Source organism: Candidozyma duobushaemuli, assembly GCF_002926085.2.
Source record: "Candidozyma duobushaemuli strain B09383 chromosome Unknown B_B09383, whole genome shotgun sequence".
Lineage (NCBI taxonomy): Eukaryota > Fungi > Ascomycota > Pichiomycetes > Serinales > Metschnikowiaceae > Candidozyma > Candidozyma duobushaemuli.
Window position 1 is genome coordinate 2,026,943 of NW_020289895.1, and position 15,535 is coordinate 2,042,477.

Here is a 15,535-nt window from a genome sequence, read left to right on the forward strand (position 1 = left end):
TGTTCTTGATAATTGAAGTGTTTCAGTGCTCGTAAGGAGCTTGCTGGTATTATTGGAAGACCCATAGTCTTCAGACTGCTCTTTCGTCATCTAGGAAACAGAACAAAAGAAAAATTGAATGAAACTCTTCAAAATGTTAAGAGAGATACAGTTCGAGCTAGCTCAGTCATTTCCTAAAAAAATCTGATAATTTTTTCGGCTTGGGATACACCTCAACTCTGGCAGCTTAGGACATGATTCTACCATCATTTGAGATAGTCTCAACCTAGAGCTTCCCGATAACGATGATACAAGAATCAAGGAAGAGGTGATGCCAACAAAGCTGGTCTTTTGGTTAATGTCTGACGTCATCTAGTATACGGAGGCTCAGAGGTAAGCCTCAGAAGTAAGCCTCAGAAGTCCAAAAATGAATCGCATGAATTGCCTCAGAAGCATTTCCAACTGATGATTTGCAACTTGGGATGCACCTCACTTCTTGCAGAATTTGGACTACGTTTCTTCAGAACTATCATTTGAGATAGTGAAGCTTTCCGAGAGCAGATTCGATATATGAAGAGGTTTATGAAGAATTTGAATTAGCCCTACCCTTCCGCCCCTTCTGATACGTCAGTTGAAGAAGGCCGTAAGACAGATATGTTCTATGGGTCGATAAACACGGCGATACGTTCGGGAAACTGACCAGTGTCTCGTGAAATTGAGAATAATTAGATCGTATTGGGGGTTGTTTCTATAGAGATATAGTTTTTTTACTCTAACAAAAAGATATCAGTTAAAAAAAAAAAAAAAAAAAAAAAAAAAAAAAAAAAAAAAGCTTACAAAACTCTGGCTACGAGATTTGCAATGTAGAAGTACGAATTGTGCAACAGCGGTGATAACATACACGAGCTATACATCTCTTCAATGAACAGAACGTACATCTGTGAACATGTAGAGACGCAAACCCTAAAACCAAAAAGCTAGTCATCCATAAAAATCAATCGAACCCTCCATCACCCACAAAACGCCTACACCTCACCCAATTCCAATATGTATTCTAAAGCAAAACGCCCATCCCGGGCTAAATCCGTCTCCAAGCTGCTCAGACCTTCTCCGCAAGCTCCTCCAACAACTTGAAGTTTCTCTGCTCCACAGAGCCGTTTCCTGGCAACCTCGTGGCGCCCATAAGGTAGTTGTCCACCTCACGAGCACACTGGCGACCTTCCTGGATACCCCACACCACCAACGACTGGCCTCTCCTACAGTCGCCGGCAGCGAAAAGGTTCTCCTGGCCGGAAACACGGTAACCGCTAGGGTTGGCCGTGGAAATGGTGCCTCGCTTTGTCTTGTTCACCGAAAGCTTGTCGGTTTCAGGGCCAAGGAAACCCATGGACAAAAGCACGATATCGGCAGCAAAGAACTGCTCGGATCCAGGCACCTCGGCCATCTGCCAGGCGCCAGAGTCAGAACGCTTCCACTCGACTCTGACGGTCTTGATCCCCTTGACGTTGCCCTCACCGTCATCCACAAACTCCTTCGAAAGAATAGAGTACTCTCTAGGGTCCTTGCCGTAGTGAGCGGCAACCTCAGAGTGACCGTAGTCGACTCTGAAAACACGAGGCCACTGCGGCCACGGGTTGTCCTTGGGTCTGGCATCTGGAGGTGTAGGCAACAACTCAAAGTTGGTGACGGACTTGGCGCCGTGTCTGGTGGAGGTACCCAAACAGTCGTTACCGGTGTCGCCGCCTCCAATGACGATAACGTCTTTTCCAGAAACCTGCTTGCGGATCTCCTCGAGAGTGTTATCCAAAAGCGCCTTGGTGTTGGAGTGCAAGAGCCTCATGGCAAAGTCGATGTTCTGGAGGTCTCTGCCGGGGATGTTCAAGTCTCTGGGGATTGTGGAGCCCACGGCAAAAATCACAGCGTCGTTGGACGACTGCAACTGCTCCACAGAAATGTCGTCTCCCACGGCGGTTTTGCAAACGAATTCAATGCCTTCAGCAGCCAAAAGATCCGTTCTTCTCTTGACAAGACGCTTGTCCAACTTCATGTTGGGAATACCGTACATCAACAACCCACCTGGTCTGTCTGCTCTTTCGTAGACAGTCACCTTGTGGCCTGCCTTGTTCAACTGGTCGGCAGCAGACAATCCAGCAGGACCCGAGCCAATCACAGCCACGGACATGCCGGTTCTGCGGGTTGGAGGTTCTGGCTTGATCCAGCCCTGTTCGAAACCGTGGTCGATAATGGCACATTCCACGGATTTGATGTTCACAGGGTCCTCGTTGATGCCCAAAACACAGGCGCCGTTACAAGGAGCAGGGCAGATTCTGCCGGTGAATTCAGGGAAGTTGTTGGTCATCATCAAACGCTGCAAGGCGTCGTACCATCTGTCCTTGAACACCAACTCGTTCCATTTGGGAATAACGTTGGAAATAGGACATCCAGTGTCGGAGGTGCAGAAGGGCACACCGCAGTCCATACAACGAGCCGTTTCGTGCTTGAGCTCGTCCTTGGTCAAACGGGACGTCATTTCGTTCCAGTCCTTGGTTCTGGCCTTGGCGTCTCTGTACTTCTCGTTTCTTCTCTTGTACTTCATGAACCCACGGAGCTTGTCCAACTGGGCCACGGCCTTCTTTTCCGTTTCCGGGTTGGTGATGGTGTCCTCGAGATCCAACACCTTGGGCTCCTTGGATCCGGCTTTGGCAGGTGTGGCACGGTGCACATGGCCATGCTTGATTTTGGCCGCTTCGCCGTTGGTAGCGTCACACTCGGGGTCCTCCTTGATGTTCTTCATGAAACTGCTCAACTCCTTCTTCTTGGCCTCCGCCTGCTTCTGCTTCTCCTGCTCAAGCACCTTCTTGTAGTCGTGAGGCAACACCTTGACGAAACGGCTCAAGATCCGGTTGAAGTCGTTCAAGATCTGGCCAGCAACTTCCGAACCGCTGTAGTGGCGGTGGTCCTCGATCAAGCCTCTCAAGAAGGCGATTTCTGAGGGCTCCGTGACGCTGGAAAGCTCCACAGTCTGACCATTTACCTTCTGGTTGAAATCCTGGGCCATGTCCAAAACATAGGCAATACCACCACACATACCAGCGGCAAAGTTCCGGCCCGTGGAGCCCAAAATCACCACACGGCCGCCGGACATGTACTCACATCCGTGATCACCGGTTCCTTCAGCAACGATAGTGGCTCCCGAGTTTCTAACGGCAAATCTCTCGGCAGCTACACCACGGATAAAAGCGGCACCGGACGTGGCGCCGAAAAAGGCCGTGTTACCGGCGATAATCTGGTCCTCGGCCTTGAATTTCGATCCAGCAGGTGGATACACAATAATTCTTCCTCCCGAAAGACCTTTGCCGATGTAGTCGTTGGCGTCACCCTCAAGCTCCAAAGTGATGCCTGGGGCCAAAAAGGCACCGAAAGACTGGCCGGCAGATCCCTTGACGTTGACATGAATAGTGTCGTGGGGCAAGCCTTGCTCACCAAAAGTCTTGGACACTCTGTACGACAAGGTGGTACCCAAAGACCGGTCGGTGTTGACGACATTGCAGTCAATTGTGACCGGCAAACCCTTCTCCAACGTCACCTCGGACTCGTCAATCAACTTGTTGTCGATTCTGACGTGCAAGCGGTGGTCCTGCTTTCTCACGCAGTAGGTATCCACACCAGGCCTGATGGTGTGGGCTGGCGTCAAGATAGGCAGCAAGTCGATGTTGGCGTTTTTGGTGTTTCTCAAGTCGTCTCTGACCTTCAACACCTCCGTACGCCCGACCATCTCGTTGATGGTTCTGAATCCCAACTTGGCCATGTACGATCTCAACTCCTGGGCCATGTAGTAGAAGAAGTTGATGACATGTTCAGGTGTACCCTGGAACTTCTTTCTAAGCTCTGGGTCCTGGGTGGCAATGCCCACGGGACACACATTGAGCTCACAACGACGCATGAAAATACAGCCCATGGCGATCAACGGGGTGGTTGCAAAACCCCACTCTTCAGCACCAAGCAAGCACGCAATGGCGATATCACGGCCTGTTTTGATCTGGCCGTCTGTTTGCAAAATCACACGGCCTCTGAGGTCGTTCAAAACGAGCGTTTGGTGGGATTCGGCAAGACCCAATTCCCAGGGCAATCCAGCGTACTTGATGGAGGTCCACTTGGCAGCACCAGTGCCACCGTCTCCACCGGAAACAAGAATATTTTCCGAGCCGGCCTTGGCCACACCGGCAGCCACAATACCCACGCCGACTTCGGAAACCAACTTGACCGACGTTCTGGCTCTGGGGTTCAGGCACTTCAAGTCGTACAACAACTGCTTCAAGTCCTCGATCGAGTAAATGTCGTGGTGGGGAGGAGGCGAAATTAAGCCCACGCCGGGGTCGAGTGTCTGGTTTTGGCAATCAGTTCCGAAACCTTGTGGCCGGGCAACTCACCACCTTCTCCAGGTTTGGCACCCTGGGCCATTTTGATCTGCAACTCGTCGGCGTCCGCCAAATAGTACGAAGTGACACCAAAACGACCAGACGCAATTTGCTTGATGGCAGAACGCATCGTGTCGCCGTTGGCGTTGACCTGGGATCTGGCGGAATCCTCACCACCTTCTCCGGTGTTGGACTTACCACCCAATCTGTTCATGGCAACGGCAAGCGTGGAATGGGCCTCCATGGAAATGGAACCGTACGACATGGCACCGGTGAAAAAACGACGAACAATCTCCGTCCAGGGCTCGACTTGGTCAATGGGCACCGGTTTGGCTCCCTCATAGTCAAAGTCCAAAAGACCTCTGAGCGTACAGTTCTTGATGGCCTCGTACTCCTTCTTGCAGTAGGCGTCGTAGGCTTTCTCGTTTTTGTTTCTGACGGCGTCTTGCATCGACGCAATGGCCGCTGGATCATTAACGTGCTTCTCTCCTCCGTCTCTCCAGTTGTACTCACCGGTTTCTGGAAGCGCCACAGGCTTGACGGTCTCTCTGGTAGGGTATCCTCTTTCGTGGAGCGAGAAGGCGTCCTGGGCAATGTACTCGAAAGTGATACCCTTGATTCTGGAAGCAGTGCCGGCAAAACAGCGGTCAATGACCGAATTATCGATACCAAGCGCCTCGAAGATCTGGGCACCCTTGTAGCACGCCAAGGTGGAAATACCCATCTTGGACATGACCTTCAAAATACCAGCGTCCACGGCGTACTTGTAGTTTTTCACAAGCTGCTCGTCGGAAAACTGCTTCTTCAACAAACCCTCGTTCTTCATTCTCACCAACGTCTCGATCGCCAAATATGGGTTAATACCATCGGCACCGTAGCCCACCAAACAACAGGCATGGTGCACTTCTCTGGCTTCGGCGGTTTCCAAAAGAATGGCCACCTTGGAACGCTGCTTCTGTCTGACCAAGTGGTGGTGCACAGCACCGGTAGCGATCAAGGCAGAAATGGGCACTCTGTCGAACGAGGTGGCTCTGTCGGACAAGATGATGATTTTGCGGTCGTCGGCAATGGCCTTGGAGGCGTCCTGGCAGATTTCGGAGATTTTGTTGATGTAGCCCTGGATGCCTTCGGACTTGTCGAAGGTGATGTCGATGGTGGTGATGGACCACTTGGGTACACTTTTTCGATGTTCCGAATGGCATTGAGCTCGGCCGTGGAGAGAACAGGCGATTTCAACAACAAACGGTTGCACTGGTCGGGCTTCATTTCCAAAAGATTGCCCTGGGGACCCACGTAGCACTCCAACGACATGACAATCTCCTCTCTGATCGGGTCAATGGGAGGGTTTGTCACCTGGGCAAACAATTGACGGAAGTACTCGTACAACAACCTGGGTTGTTCTGAAACACACGCCAAAGCGGCATCGTTACCCATGGACCCAAGAGCCTCTTTACCCTCGGCCATGGGCAGAAGAATATTCAAGATTTGCTCGTGGGAGTAGCCGAAAGCCACCAAACGGGGGTCTGTTTGCACGGTGATGTTCCCACCACTCTCCTCGATCTGGTGCTCAAGGTCAATCTCCCTGTCGGTCAACTTGGCATTAAGATCGTCAAGCGTGATCATGTTGGCGGTGACCCACGATTTGAAATCGAATCGGGAAGCCACAGACTGCTTCAACTCACGATCGTCCACAACTCTGCCTTCCTTGGTATCCACAAGCAACATTCTGCCTGGCTGCAAACGGCCTTTCTGCAACACCTTCTCCGGGTCGATGTCGATCACACCCACCTCGGACGCACAGATGATCCTGTCGTCGTCGGTGATGTAGTATCTGCAAGGTCTCAAACCGTTTCTGTCCAAGTTGGCACCACAGTACCTGTCGTCGGCAAATGTGAACAAGGCAGGACCGTCCCATGGTTCCATGAGACACGCGGCCCACTCGTAGAAAGCTTTTTTCTTCATGTCGATGTTCTTGTCGTTCTGCCAGGCCTCAGGAATCATGGTCATGACCGCCTCAGGCAAGGAAAGCACGCCGTTGATCACCAACAACTCCAACACATTATCGAACGCCGCCGAGTCGGAACCGCCCTCCTCGATGACCGGGTACAATTTTTCCAATTCCTCGCCAAACAACTCCGAACGCATCACACCCTCCTTGGCACGCATCCAGTTCTTGTTTCCTCTCAAAGTGTTGATTTCACCATTGTGAGCCGCCATTCTCAACGGCTGGGCTCGGTCCCACGAAGGGAAGGTGTTTGTGGAGAAACGAGAGTGGACAAGGGCAAAATGGGCCTCGAACTCGGCATTGGCCAAATCGTAGTAGTATGCGTACACCTGGTTGGGCGCTAATTGGCCCTTGTAGACAATGGTTTTGGCATTGAGCGAGCAGATGTAGAACCAGTTGTGGAGGCCAATGGTGTGGGACAGCTGCTTGCGCAAAATGAACAACTTCTTTTCAAAGTCCTTCTTGTGCAATTTTTCAAATTCCTCGTCCGACACCTCTGTTCCGTAAACGTCCGCAAGCACCACGGCTGGCTGCAAAATCAAGGGCTCCCTGGAGAGAGAGGCCGGGCCCAAGATGGAGGAGTCGTGAGGAACCGCTCTCCAGCCCAAAACCCGGAGGCCAAGCGAAGAAGCGATATTTTCAAAAGTGTTGCGGGACTTCTCGTACACGGCCTCGTCCTTCTTGAAGAAAACGTTACCGGTACCGTACTGGCCCAATGGCGGCAAGTCCACGTCGCAGTGGTACTTGAACTCTCTTTGCAAGAACTTGTGTGGAAGCGACAGCATCAAACCAGCACCGTCACCGTCCTTGGGGTTCAACTCACCGCCTCGGTGGGTCATGTTGCACAAGAGGTTTCTGGCATCGCTGACGATTTTATGGGACGCAGCGCCTTTGAGGTGGCAGGTGAAACCAACACCACAGGCGTCTTTTTCATATTCTGGGTTATACAAGCCTTTGGCCACAGGGAGGGCTGCCGCCCAGGACTTGTTTTCAGGCACTTCGTCGTAGGCGTAGACCTTGGGCGGAGAGAGGTCTGTGTCCATGGCAAAGTGGGTTTAAAGAAGAAGAAAAAAAAAAAAAAAATTAAAAAAAAATAGCGGAGGTCGAGAAATTGCATGTTTAAAAAGCCGTGCTGCTCGCGCAGAACCGAGAAGCATGCTAGAGAGACTTTTGGTGTCAAGCAGGCATATGGAGGCGTATAGTTACGGGCCTGCCATTGTTTGCAGTGCAGCTGCCCGCGGGCCCGTGGGGTTGTGTGCAGGACAAGCGTTGTCATCGTCCAATCGGTGCGGGTCTTTAGTCAGGTTGATAGATAAGGCCTTGAGGGCGAAGGGAAGGCTGGTTGATAAAAGGTGGCCGTGGGGCAAGAAGTTTTTATACTGGGGATTTTAATGAAATAAGGCAAATTTTTCAAACTTTATTTTTTTTCTGGGCCCCCCTCCGATAAGGATCTGGCGGCCGCTGCACGCCGGGATTGTGCTCGTTTCTTATCAGCCAGCGCTACGAGAGCATTTCCACTAGCAACAGCAAAGCAAAACGAAAAATGGGGTTTTGAAAAATCCCCAGATCTCCACGTGTCAGCCGTGTCTTCACATGAGCCGAGGTGGTCAACGGCCATCCGGCGCGGGAACATGGAAGGTGGGGACAATGAGCCCCGTTGTGATTGGGCCTCTTCGGTAGATAAGACACATGGGAAGGGAGGTGGTTTAGGTTAGAGTTGGGAGGTAGAGGTTGGAAGATAGGGACTTGGCTGGATTGGAGGTTTTGATTTTTTTGGTTGCCGCTGGTATGCTGCTTTTATTTTCTCTTTTGTATTTTCTGTTTCGTGATTTTCTGTTTGGTTCAAGGGTGGGTCACCCGGTGGTGATCTGGCGGCTAAACGGCAGGGTAGGTTACCAGAGACCGTTACCGCTGCCCAGAAGGGTTATTGATTTCGGCTTTTGGACATCGTTTTCTTGGGCTGCTAAGGCTGACCCTACCATTAGTATTTTGAATCTGCTCTTCTGTTTTTAACACTTTACTTTTTTTTTTTTTTGTTCATCAATATCGGTGTTTGGCGGGAGGCTCAGCAAATTTCTGGGTATTCTGCGCATGCACCATCCAGTTGCAAATTCCCGTTAGCCCAGCACGGGCTGAAAAATCGACCGACCGAGAAAACCAGCAACTTCTCGGCGTTTGGGATTTTCGTGCTTTGGAGGTTTCGGTGGAAAGCTTTTTCTGAAACAGGAACGTGGTGGGGTTACTGACCGGTCTCTGAAGTAGGAATCTGAGACGAGGAGAGAGGGTTTCAAGGCTTCATTTTTCGAATCAGAAGAAATGATAGACACTCAAAATAATGAAGCATTTTGGATTTGTAAGAAAAATCACCTTCTTGTGTAGTATCGCTTGAGTGATGGTGCTTAGGGTATGCGATAAGGAGGACTATTTAACAAAGCAGAAAGCCTGCAATTCAATTTCAATATCTACCCTGAAATCAGCAAAGCTATAGGTCTCTATTCTGACTGACCTACTTCTTCGCTTCTAAGGAATTATGCATTTGTTTGGATTTACCATCGAATTTATTGGACACTCACTGTGAGCATATTTATCAAGAGTGATGAGACTGACCTCAGTTGCATTGCTTCCAATGGTATCAGCAACTTTGGTCATTTCGATAGTTCTCGTCAGCAAGCTCGTGTTATCTCTTTCCCAAATAATTTTGTCCAGCAAAGGAAATGCCATTCCACCTTGAGAACCGGCAGGTCCAGTGCTACACTTTCCTTCTTCACCAAGAACGACTTTCTGGTCATTCATCGTGAAAACCTACAAAGCATAAATACAGACACTTTATCTCTTGCTTTTAATTCATCGCCCACCACTAATAATACATACCATGAGCAGACTTTCAACGTTCTTCCGCCTTTCCACCAACCTAAATGCCATGAAGGCAGCCGAACAAAAGCGCAAGGGATTCGTCCTCAGCATTTTCAGCAGAATTGCTTCTTTTCCTGAAAATCTAGAAAACTGGCTACTTGGACCACTCTACCTTTTGCTGCGCTCCGAAACATCCATTAAGCCTCCGCTTCCGAATGCAACAACCCAATTGCCATCTGTTCAATTAGACAAGCAATCAGACAGTTCAAGCAATGATGAGTTTTTTGATTGTGACAGCTCCGAGCAAACAAACTCTGATTTGGAGTTTTCAGCATCGAAGCTTCCAGACCAGAAGTCTCCTGAAAGTACCACCAGAGAACAAGGGACGAGTACCAGCGTTAACCAAAATTATCATATCGAAAATGAGGATAATTTGGATTCTGGAGAGTGGCAGACGGTACGGTCACGCAAGAAGAAGACTGGCAAGGCTATTACAAAGGCTCGTGCTGCACCATCCGTTCCTAGCAGTTTGAAGGCTTTGAGACTGGATCATCACGTTGTGGGAAAGTCCAGAGAGCCCATTCACGACAACAGCAAGCTCACACAGGAGAATATCTTCAAGTATCTTCTGGTTTGAGCGACTGGGGAGGTAACGACGAGGTGCTTAATAGGTAATTCAAAAAGATAAACGAGCCGTAGATAGAGGGATTTTTTACAAGATTAGCACGCAAGGATTCAAAGGCTTGGAGAAAGTGTTTTTCTAGAATTCATTGTATATGAAGAGAAAGAAAACAAGTATTCTAGAACACTCTGCTTCTCAATTCTGTCCTGGTCCAGTACACTGACCTCGCTGTCTCTGAGGTCCATCAACAACCCGGCACAAACTAACTCTACCTTTACGGTTTAAAAATACACATTTTAGTCCTAGAAGCTCTCTGGACCATTAACCCACTTGCAGCACTAATGATGGAGTCCTTGTTCATTGACTACGTTGACCATACTCTATCAGCAGTTGTGAGACCAACACTTTTGAGCTATTCGGAGAAAGCCAAAAAGGTGAGGTAATTGAAAAAAAAAAGAGACAACAGAAATGAGTTTCAAAAAAATCTGACGCTATCCCTATCTTCATTTCCGTTACATGCTCATCTACCAGTCCGTCTGCGTACTTGGTAAACTTTTCGCAGCCAATCAGCCCAGCATTTGCATCAGCTCAAACCGCCGAAACCAGGACAATTTCTACCAAAAGGCTTTCCTCAACTTCCTCTAGTACCCCGAATTCAATTACCCCCAAAATCATCTCCACAAGCGTTTGGGGTGGTACCTCCAGAATCCTCGCACGTGACTCTACACCCATCGCATATACCTCTTCTCAGCTACATCTTCTTCCTCAATGGCCACCGAACAGCTGATTGTGTTTCCGCCTTCGGTATTGGCGAGAATCTCCCCGGAGCTTACGCTCCAAAGACACTTGTCCCAGGGCTTGAGACCCTCATTGCGTGAGTTCACAGAATTTCGCCAGGTTGTGGCTTCTCAAGGTAACTTGGGAAATGTCAGCACAGATGCCGTTGTGGGCTCTTCTGTGGTGAAACACGGCGGTTGTCATGTTTTTTGCGGCATCACTTTGGGTATAAGCGAAGTGAACAACCTGGACGAGGACTTTGCAGCTGCTGAGCCTGAATCGTCAAAGTACACTTCGGTGTACCCTGTGGTGGAGGTTGCCAGAGGAAGACAGGGTGCTCCTAGTGACGAGGAGCAGATTCTCCTGCAAAAATTGTACAACTTCGTCTACCACCTGCGGATGCTTCCGTACCTGTCGTTGGACATCAAACCAGGTTACGAAATCAAGGACGAGGCTTCTGGAGAGGTTTCCATTATCTACCCAGACGACAAGTCGTTGAGCGAGGATGAGATTCTGACGTTATTCTCGACTGTCAACGTCAGCAAAAAGCAGCACAAGTTTGCTCTCTACGCCCACATTAAGGTGTTTTCCCGAGACGGACCGCTCTTCGATGTGGTGAGCCATGCTCTAATAAACGCCTTGAAGAACGTCTCGCTTCCCAGAATCTACCTTGCTGACTCGGGTGTTGATCCTAACGTTAGAGTGCCTGTTCGTTCTAGAGGCAATTTTGGCCATTTGGACCAGCTGTCCAGCATTTTTTGCATTGATTCCAATAAAGAGATTGCTACACCTTTGCAATTGAACGAAGATGAGTTGGCCACTTCGTCCAGTTTCGGCTTGGTCGAGATTGACGACGCTGCCGGCCAGGTTGCACTTTTGGCTGATTTGGAAGGTGAAGCCGAGGAGGCGAGCTGTGAAAGCAAAATCAACATTGTTGCATCCAAAAAGAACCTCAAGCATGTTAGTATAGCCGGCGGTGGCGCCAATGTCACGCTAGACACCTTGCGGAAGGCTATCAGTTTGGCTTACGAGAGAGCCGCCTAATTTAATTCAGGCTTTTTCGATTAGCTATTTACGCCTGCTATGTGGTGTCCTCCTTGGAGGGCAGTTCGACCTCGCCGCTCGATCCAATTGGACTGGCAAGGTTGGAGACGGACGACGAATAGTCATGGTTGATGTTGACGGACCGAGGCAGGTCGGCCCCTTTTGAGAGCAAGCGCTGCTTACGCAGATTTTCAAAATCAGTATTGCCTGGCAGCACCAACGTTGGCCTCACTTTTCTTGGCCCTTTGGTGCTGGCGTCAGCGTAAAGGTCGTCCTCATCGGAGCTGGAAGTGATTGCTTCATCATTCGCTTCTTGCTGCTGTTCAGCAGCTGCTTGCCTTTCAGCTTCGGCACGCTGCATGATCTCGTCTCGGGCTTGATTGAAGAGCTCAACTTGCTGTCCGATGGCAACCAGCTGCTCCTTCAAGTTTTGTAATTTAGCCTCGAAGGAATGGCGACCTTCATTCAAAAGCTGCTCCACAGACTGGCCGCCGGCAAATGCGGACAGCTTGCGTTTTTTATAGAATAAAAGATAGGCAGCTCCCTTGATACATTCACGAGGATCCTTCACCTCATTGACTCCACTGTCGTTGAAGTAGTACCACTTTTGATCTCTGAAGTTTTTGGCGTAGGCTGTGTAATGTCCACCTCCCAAACCACCGTAGTGATTATCGACAGCGACCAAGTCGTATATGAGTGGTTCACCAGTGCCGTTTTGAACGAACTCGTTCATCTCCAAGCCTTCAATGGGGAAGTCGACAACCATGTTGATTTTGTCGCTGAAGGCTCTGGCAGAGGAAAATCTTTTCAAGTGGATAGTCAAGATATCTCCAGTAGACCAGATTTGAATGGTTTTCGTGGCACGCTTGTGGTCTTTACAGCGGGGCAGTACCATAAGTCCTGTTCACCCAAGACTTCTGGGGTGCTGAAGTTCCTGAGACAGTCGTAAAGGGAGACAGTCGACTTTTGCTGCATCGCCAATTTTCTTTTGTTGTCTTCCAAGACAGGATTGGGGATGTATGACAATTCCTCCCAGGCCTGGTGGTCACGGTCTTTGAAGAAACGGTCAAACACTTCTGAGTCCCACTCGCAGACGAGAGTGGTTTTGCTGTTGACTAGGATAGGTTTAACCTTTTCTTGCTTGACAACCTCCTCAGCTCTATCTTCATGATGAGGGCTGCAGTCCACGCTGTTCGCATCGTGGTCAGATTCGCTTGATGGTAATGGGGGAAGGATCGGTGGTCTGAGCGAATCTTGGCCTAAAGGTTCGATATCTTCGTAGTTTGTGTCGCTATCTTCATCCTCATCCAGCTGAGCTCTATCATTGGCGTCACTTCCTCCCGTTGCCTCCACAGATTCTTGCCTGTTATGCAAAATCGAGATAGGCTCCGGCTCAGCGAAATTCGATTCCTCGGAAGTCTCGTTCTTGGTGTTTTCAATCCTTTGCATCTCCGCAGCATACTCAGGGTAGTGGTAGTATTTCCGCTTGAGCTCAGGAAGCTTCTCTGCCAACAATGGTAACTTGAAGAACGAAGGTCTGCCTTGAGGAATGTGAAGCGGACGTCTATTGGGGTCACTTTCCTCCTGAAGCAGCAGCTGATAACGCATTCTCATACCTGGTTGGTACCTTCTTGGACCACGAGTGTTGACATGGCGGGTGCCATCTTCTTCGTAGTATTTGATTGTGAAGCCGAAATCGGCACTAATCTGTGGATGGGCCAACGAGATATCAGAGTCGTAATCTTCGTCTGCTGGTTGCACTTCTGCATCCGCATCGGCCATGTTGAGATCAGCAGACGCTTTTTGCTCTCTTTGAATTAGTGGAAAGCTGTCAGCTTTGAAACGAGAGCCATTGTTGTCACCCTTGATCTCTTTATAACTTGCTTCCATATCAGCATTCGTGAGGAGCTTCACAGTCTGCTCAAGCTTCTCTCTGACAGTTCCAAAGCTGAAGACATCAGTTTCCTTGTTCAATGTAACAAAGAGGGGAATGCCAAATGGGTCTGCTATGTCGTAAGAAGAATCTTCCTCACGAACAGTATTAAGCACAGGCACAATCACATCAGTTTCGGGATTATGAGGAATGATGTAAGCCACAACGATGTCTTTTTCGTTGATGAGCTCGTTGATGGGGTAAAACTTTGAGGCGGCACTGTTCTCCTGGAAGTCTCTATAAAAGAAGTTCGAGAAGAGCTCGAACAAAAAGAGATGCTCGGCCGGTACATGCAAGAAGCTGCTGATGTAGTTGATCAAGTCGTCAAAGTTGGAGGACTTGTTGAGTTCAACTTCCAACCTCGAGAGTGGCTGTCTTCCGGAGGCAGCATGGTCTCCCGAGAGGTCGACGATGATAAGCTCATGATACCATTTTTTGTTGACGGGCAAAGGAAGCGTCAAGTCGTTAAAAGGGTCGAAAGTCATGGACTCCTTGTTGCATGTGGGGCAGACCAAGGTGGACTGGTACATGCCGGTGAACAAATCGACAATGACGGAATCGTTTCTCTTTTTGTATTGATCCCAGCAGGTGACGGCCAACTCTCTAATGGCCTCTGGGTTGTTGACATCCTCGTCTTTGAGCTCGGGCTTCTCGCAGTATGGCTTTTGGTGGATTCTGTTCAAATCTTCATGAAGGGCATCCAAAAGCCAGGAAACGAACTCCTGAGAGTCCTGTTGCTGAAAGCCATGGAAAATAGACGAATGACGGCCCACAGTGTACTTGAACTCACGCGGAGTCACAGCTGACGGACTGCCAGAGCCGTAGAGCTTATGCAATAGACTGGAGAAGGCCACCGCCACGTCGCCTTTGTAGCCCAACGGGTTGTTGGTGTTCAACTCGCGCTGGTACAAGTCAAAGAAAAAATAGTAGTTGAGTTCCGGGATGTGTGTGAGGCACTGGAGGGCCGAGTTCATGTAGCAGGTGTTGCCCAAGTTGGAGAGACCGCAATGGCCACCCAGAGAGGTGACGACGTCGTAGTCAAGAACGGAGTGGCTGGCCAAGTACGAGTCAACAAGGAACGTCTTCCGTTCGGCCGGCTCCACCACCAAGTGGAGCTTCGACGCCTCAATGCCCTGGCTTCTTAGCGTGCTTCCGTACAAGTTCGGAGTCACGATGGACTTTCTGGCCGGAGCGTCGATGAACGCCGCCACGGAGATCTGCGACGCCATATTGCGAGCCGCTTCGTTCTCAATAAACCACAACCGGAGCGGCGCCACTGCCCGTGGGTTCTTGTAGACATGCGATCTGACGGTATCGTGGAGCTGCTGAAAAGTGTTAGCCAGCGAGAGCGAAAACACCTGAGAAGGCCGGGCACGCGGACTAGCCTCTTTGGCCAAGACGTGAAGCACAAAAAGCGGAGGCACGCGTTCAATCAGCACGCCGTTTTCGTCCACAATCATCGCTCGAGCCACAGGAGTACCGATGACGCCAAAAACCTGGGCCAAGCTGTGGAAAAGCTCCGGTTTCACCGCCAAGCACGTGCTTTCGTCTTCTGCTGTCATTGCCCCGTGTTCGTCCACGAGCAGCGAGCAATCCAAACGACCGACTTTTTGAGCTAGTTCTTCAAATGACACAGCTTCTGTCGAACAAACTTGCTCCCAGAAAAAACGGGGAATCACCAGCCACACGTCGCCGTTCTGCGGTGTCGCCTGGATCATGGCGTTCCACAAGTCACGTGTGCGCTGGAGTTGCGCTGCCGGTTCCATTTCTGCCATTCCCCAGATCAGTAGTTGGTGATGTTGATGCGCGACGGTGAGGATGTGGGATGTAGGGTGAGGGTCCTTGGGGGAGGGGCAGAGTTTTTGGGGGAGGGGTTTGATTTGATTATTGAGGGAGTTGGGGGA

The 15,535-nt window shown here is 49.9% G+C and overlaps 4 protein-coding genes across 4 annotated transcripts; 2 read left to right on the plus strand and 2 right to left on the minus strand. All coding sequences in view use genetic code 12, as the record gives it.

The window, feature by feature from the left end:
* Window positions 1-1,078: 1,078 nt before the first annotated feature.
* Window positions 1,079-7,445, minus strand: GLT1 (glutamate synthase (NADH); the record flags this gene model as incomplete). Its single annotated transcript, XM_025480858.1, has 3 exons — window positions 1,079-4,363; window positions 4,390-5,565; window positions 5,622-7,445. 3 exons carry the CDS (start codon window positions 7,443-7,445, stop codon window positions 1,079-1,081), a joined length of 6,285 nt encoding a protein of 2,094 aa, XP_025335158.1.
* A 1,829-nt stretch (window positions 7,446-9,274) lies between these two features.
* On the plus strand, window positions 9,275-9,892 carry CXQ87_002346 (uncharacterized protein; the record flags this gene model as incomplete). Its single annotated transcript, XM_025480859.1, has 1 exon — window positions 9,275-9,892. The coding sequence occupies one exon, from the start codon at window positions 9,275-9,277 to the stop codon at window positions 9,890-9,892; it is 618 nt and encodes a 205-aa protein (XP_025335159.1).
* A 753-nt stretch (window positions 9,893-10,645) lies between these two features.
* Window positions 10,646-11,698, plus strand: CXQ87_002347 (exosome non-catalytic core subunit; the record flags this gene model as incomplete). The annotated part of the gene is made up of 1 exon (XM_025480860.1): window positions 10,646-11,698. One exon carries the CDS (start codon window positions 10,646-10,648, stop codon window positions 11,696-11,698), a length of 1,053 nt encoding a protein of 350 aa, XP_025335160.1.
* Window positions 11,699-11,735: 37 nt separating this feature from the next.
* CXQ87_002348 (putative ubiquitin-specific protease) lies at window positions 11,736-15,349 on the minus strand (the record flags this gene model as incomplete). The annotated part of the gene is made up of 2 exons (XM_025480861.1): window positions 11,736-12,571; window positions 12,607-15,349. 2 exons carry the CDS (start codon window positions 15,347-15,349, stop codon window positions 11,736-11,738), a joined length of 3,579 nt encoding a protein of 1,192 aa, XP_025335161.1.
* Window positions 15,350-15,535: the final 186 nt, after the last annotated feature.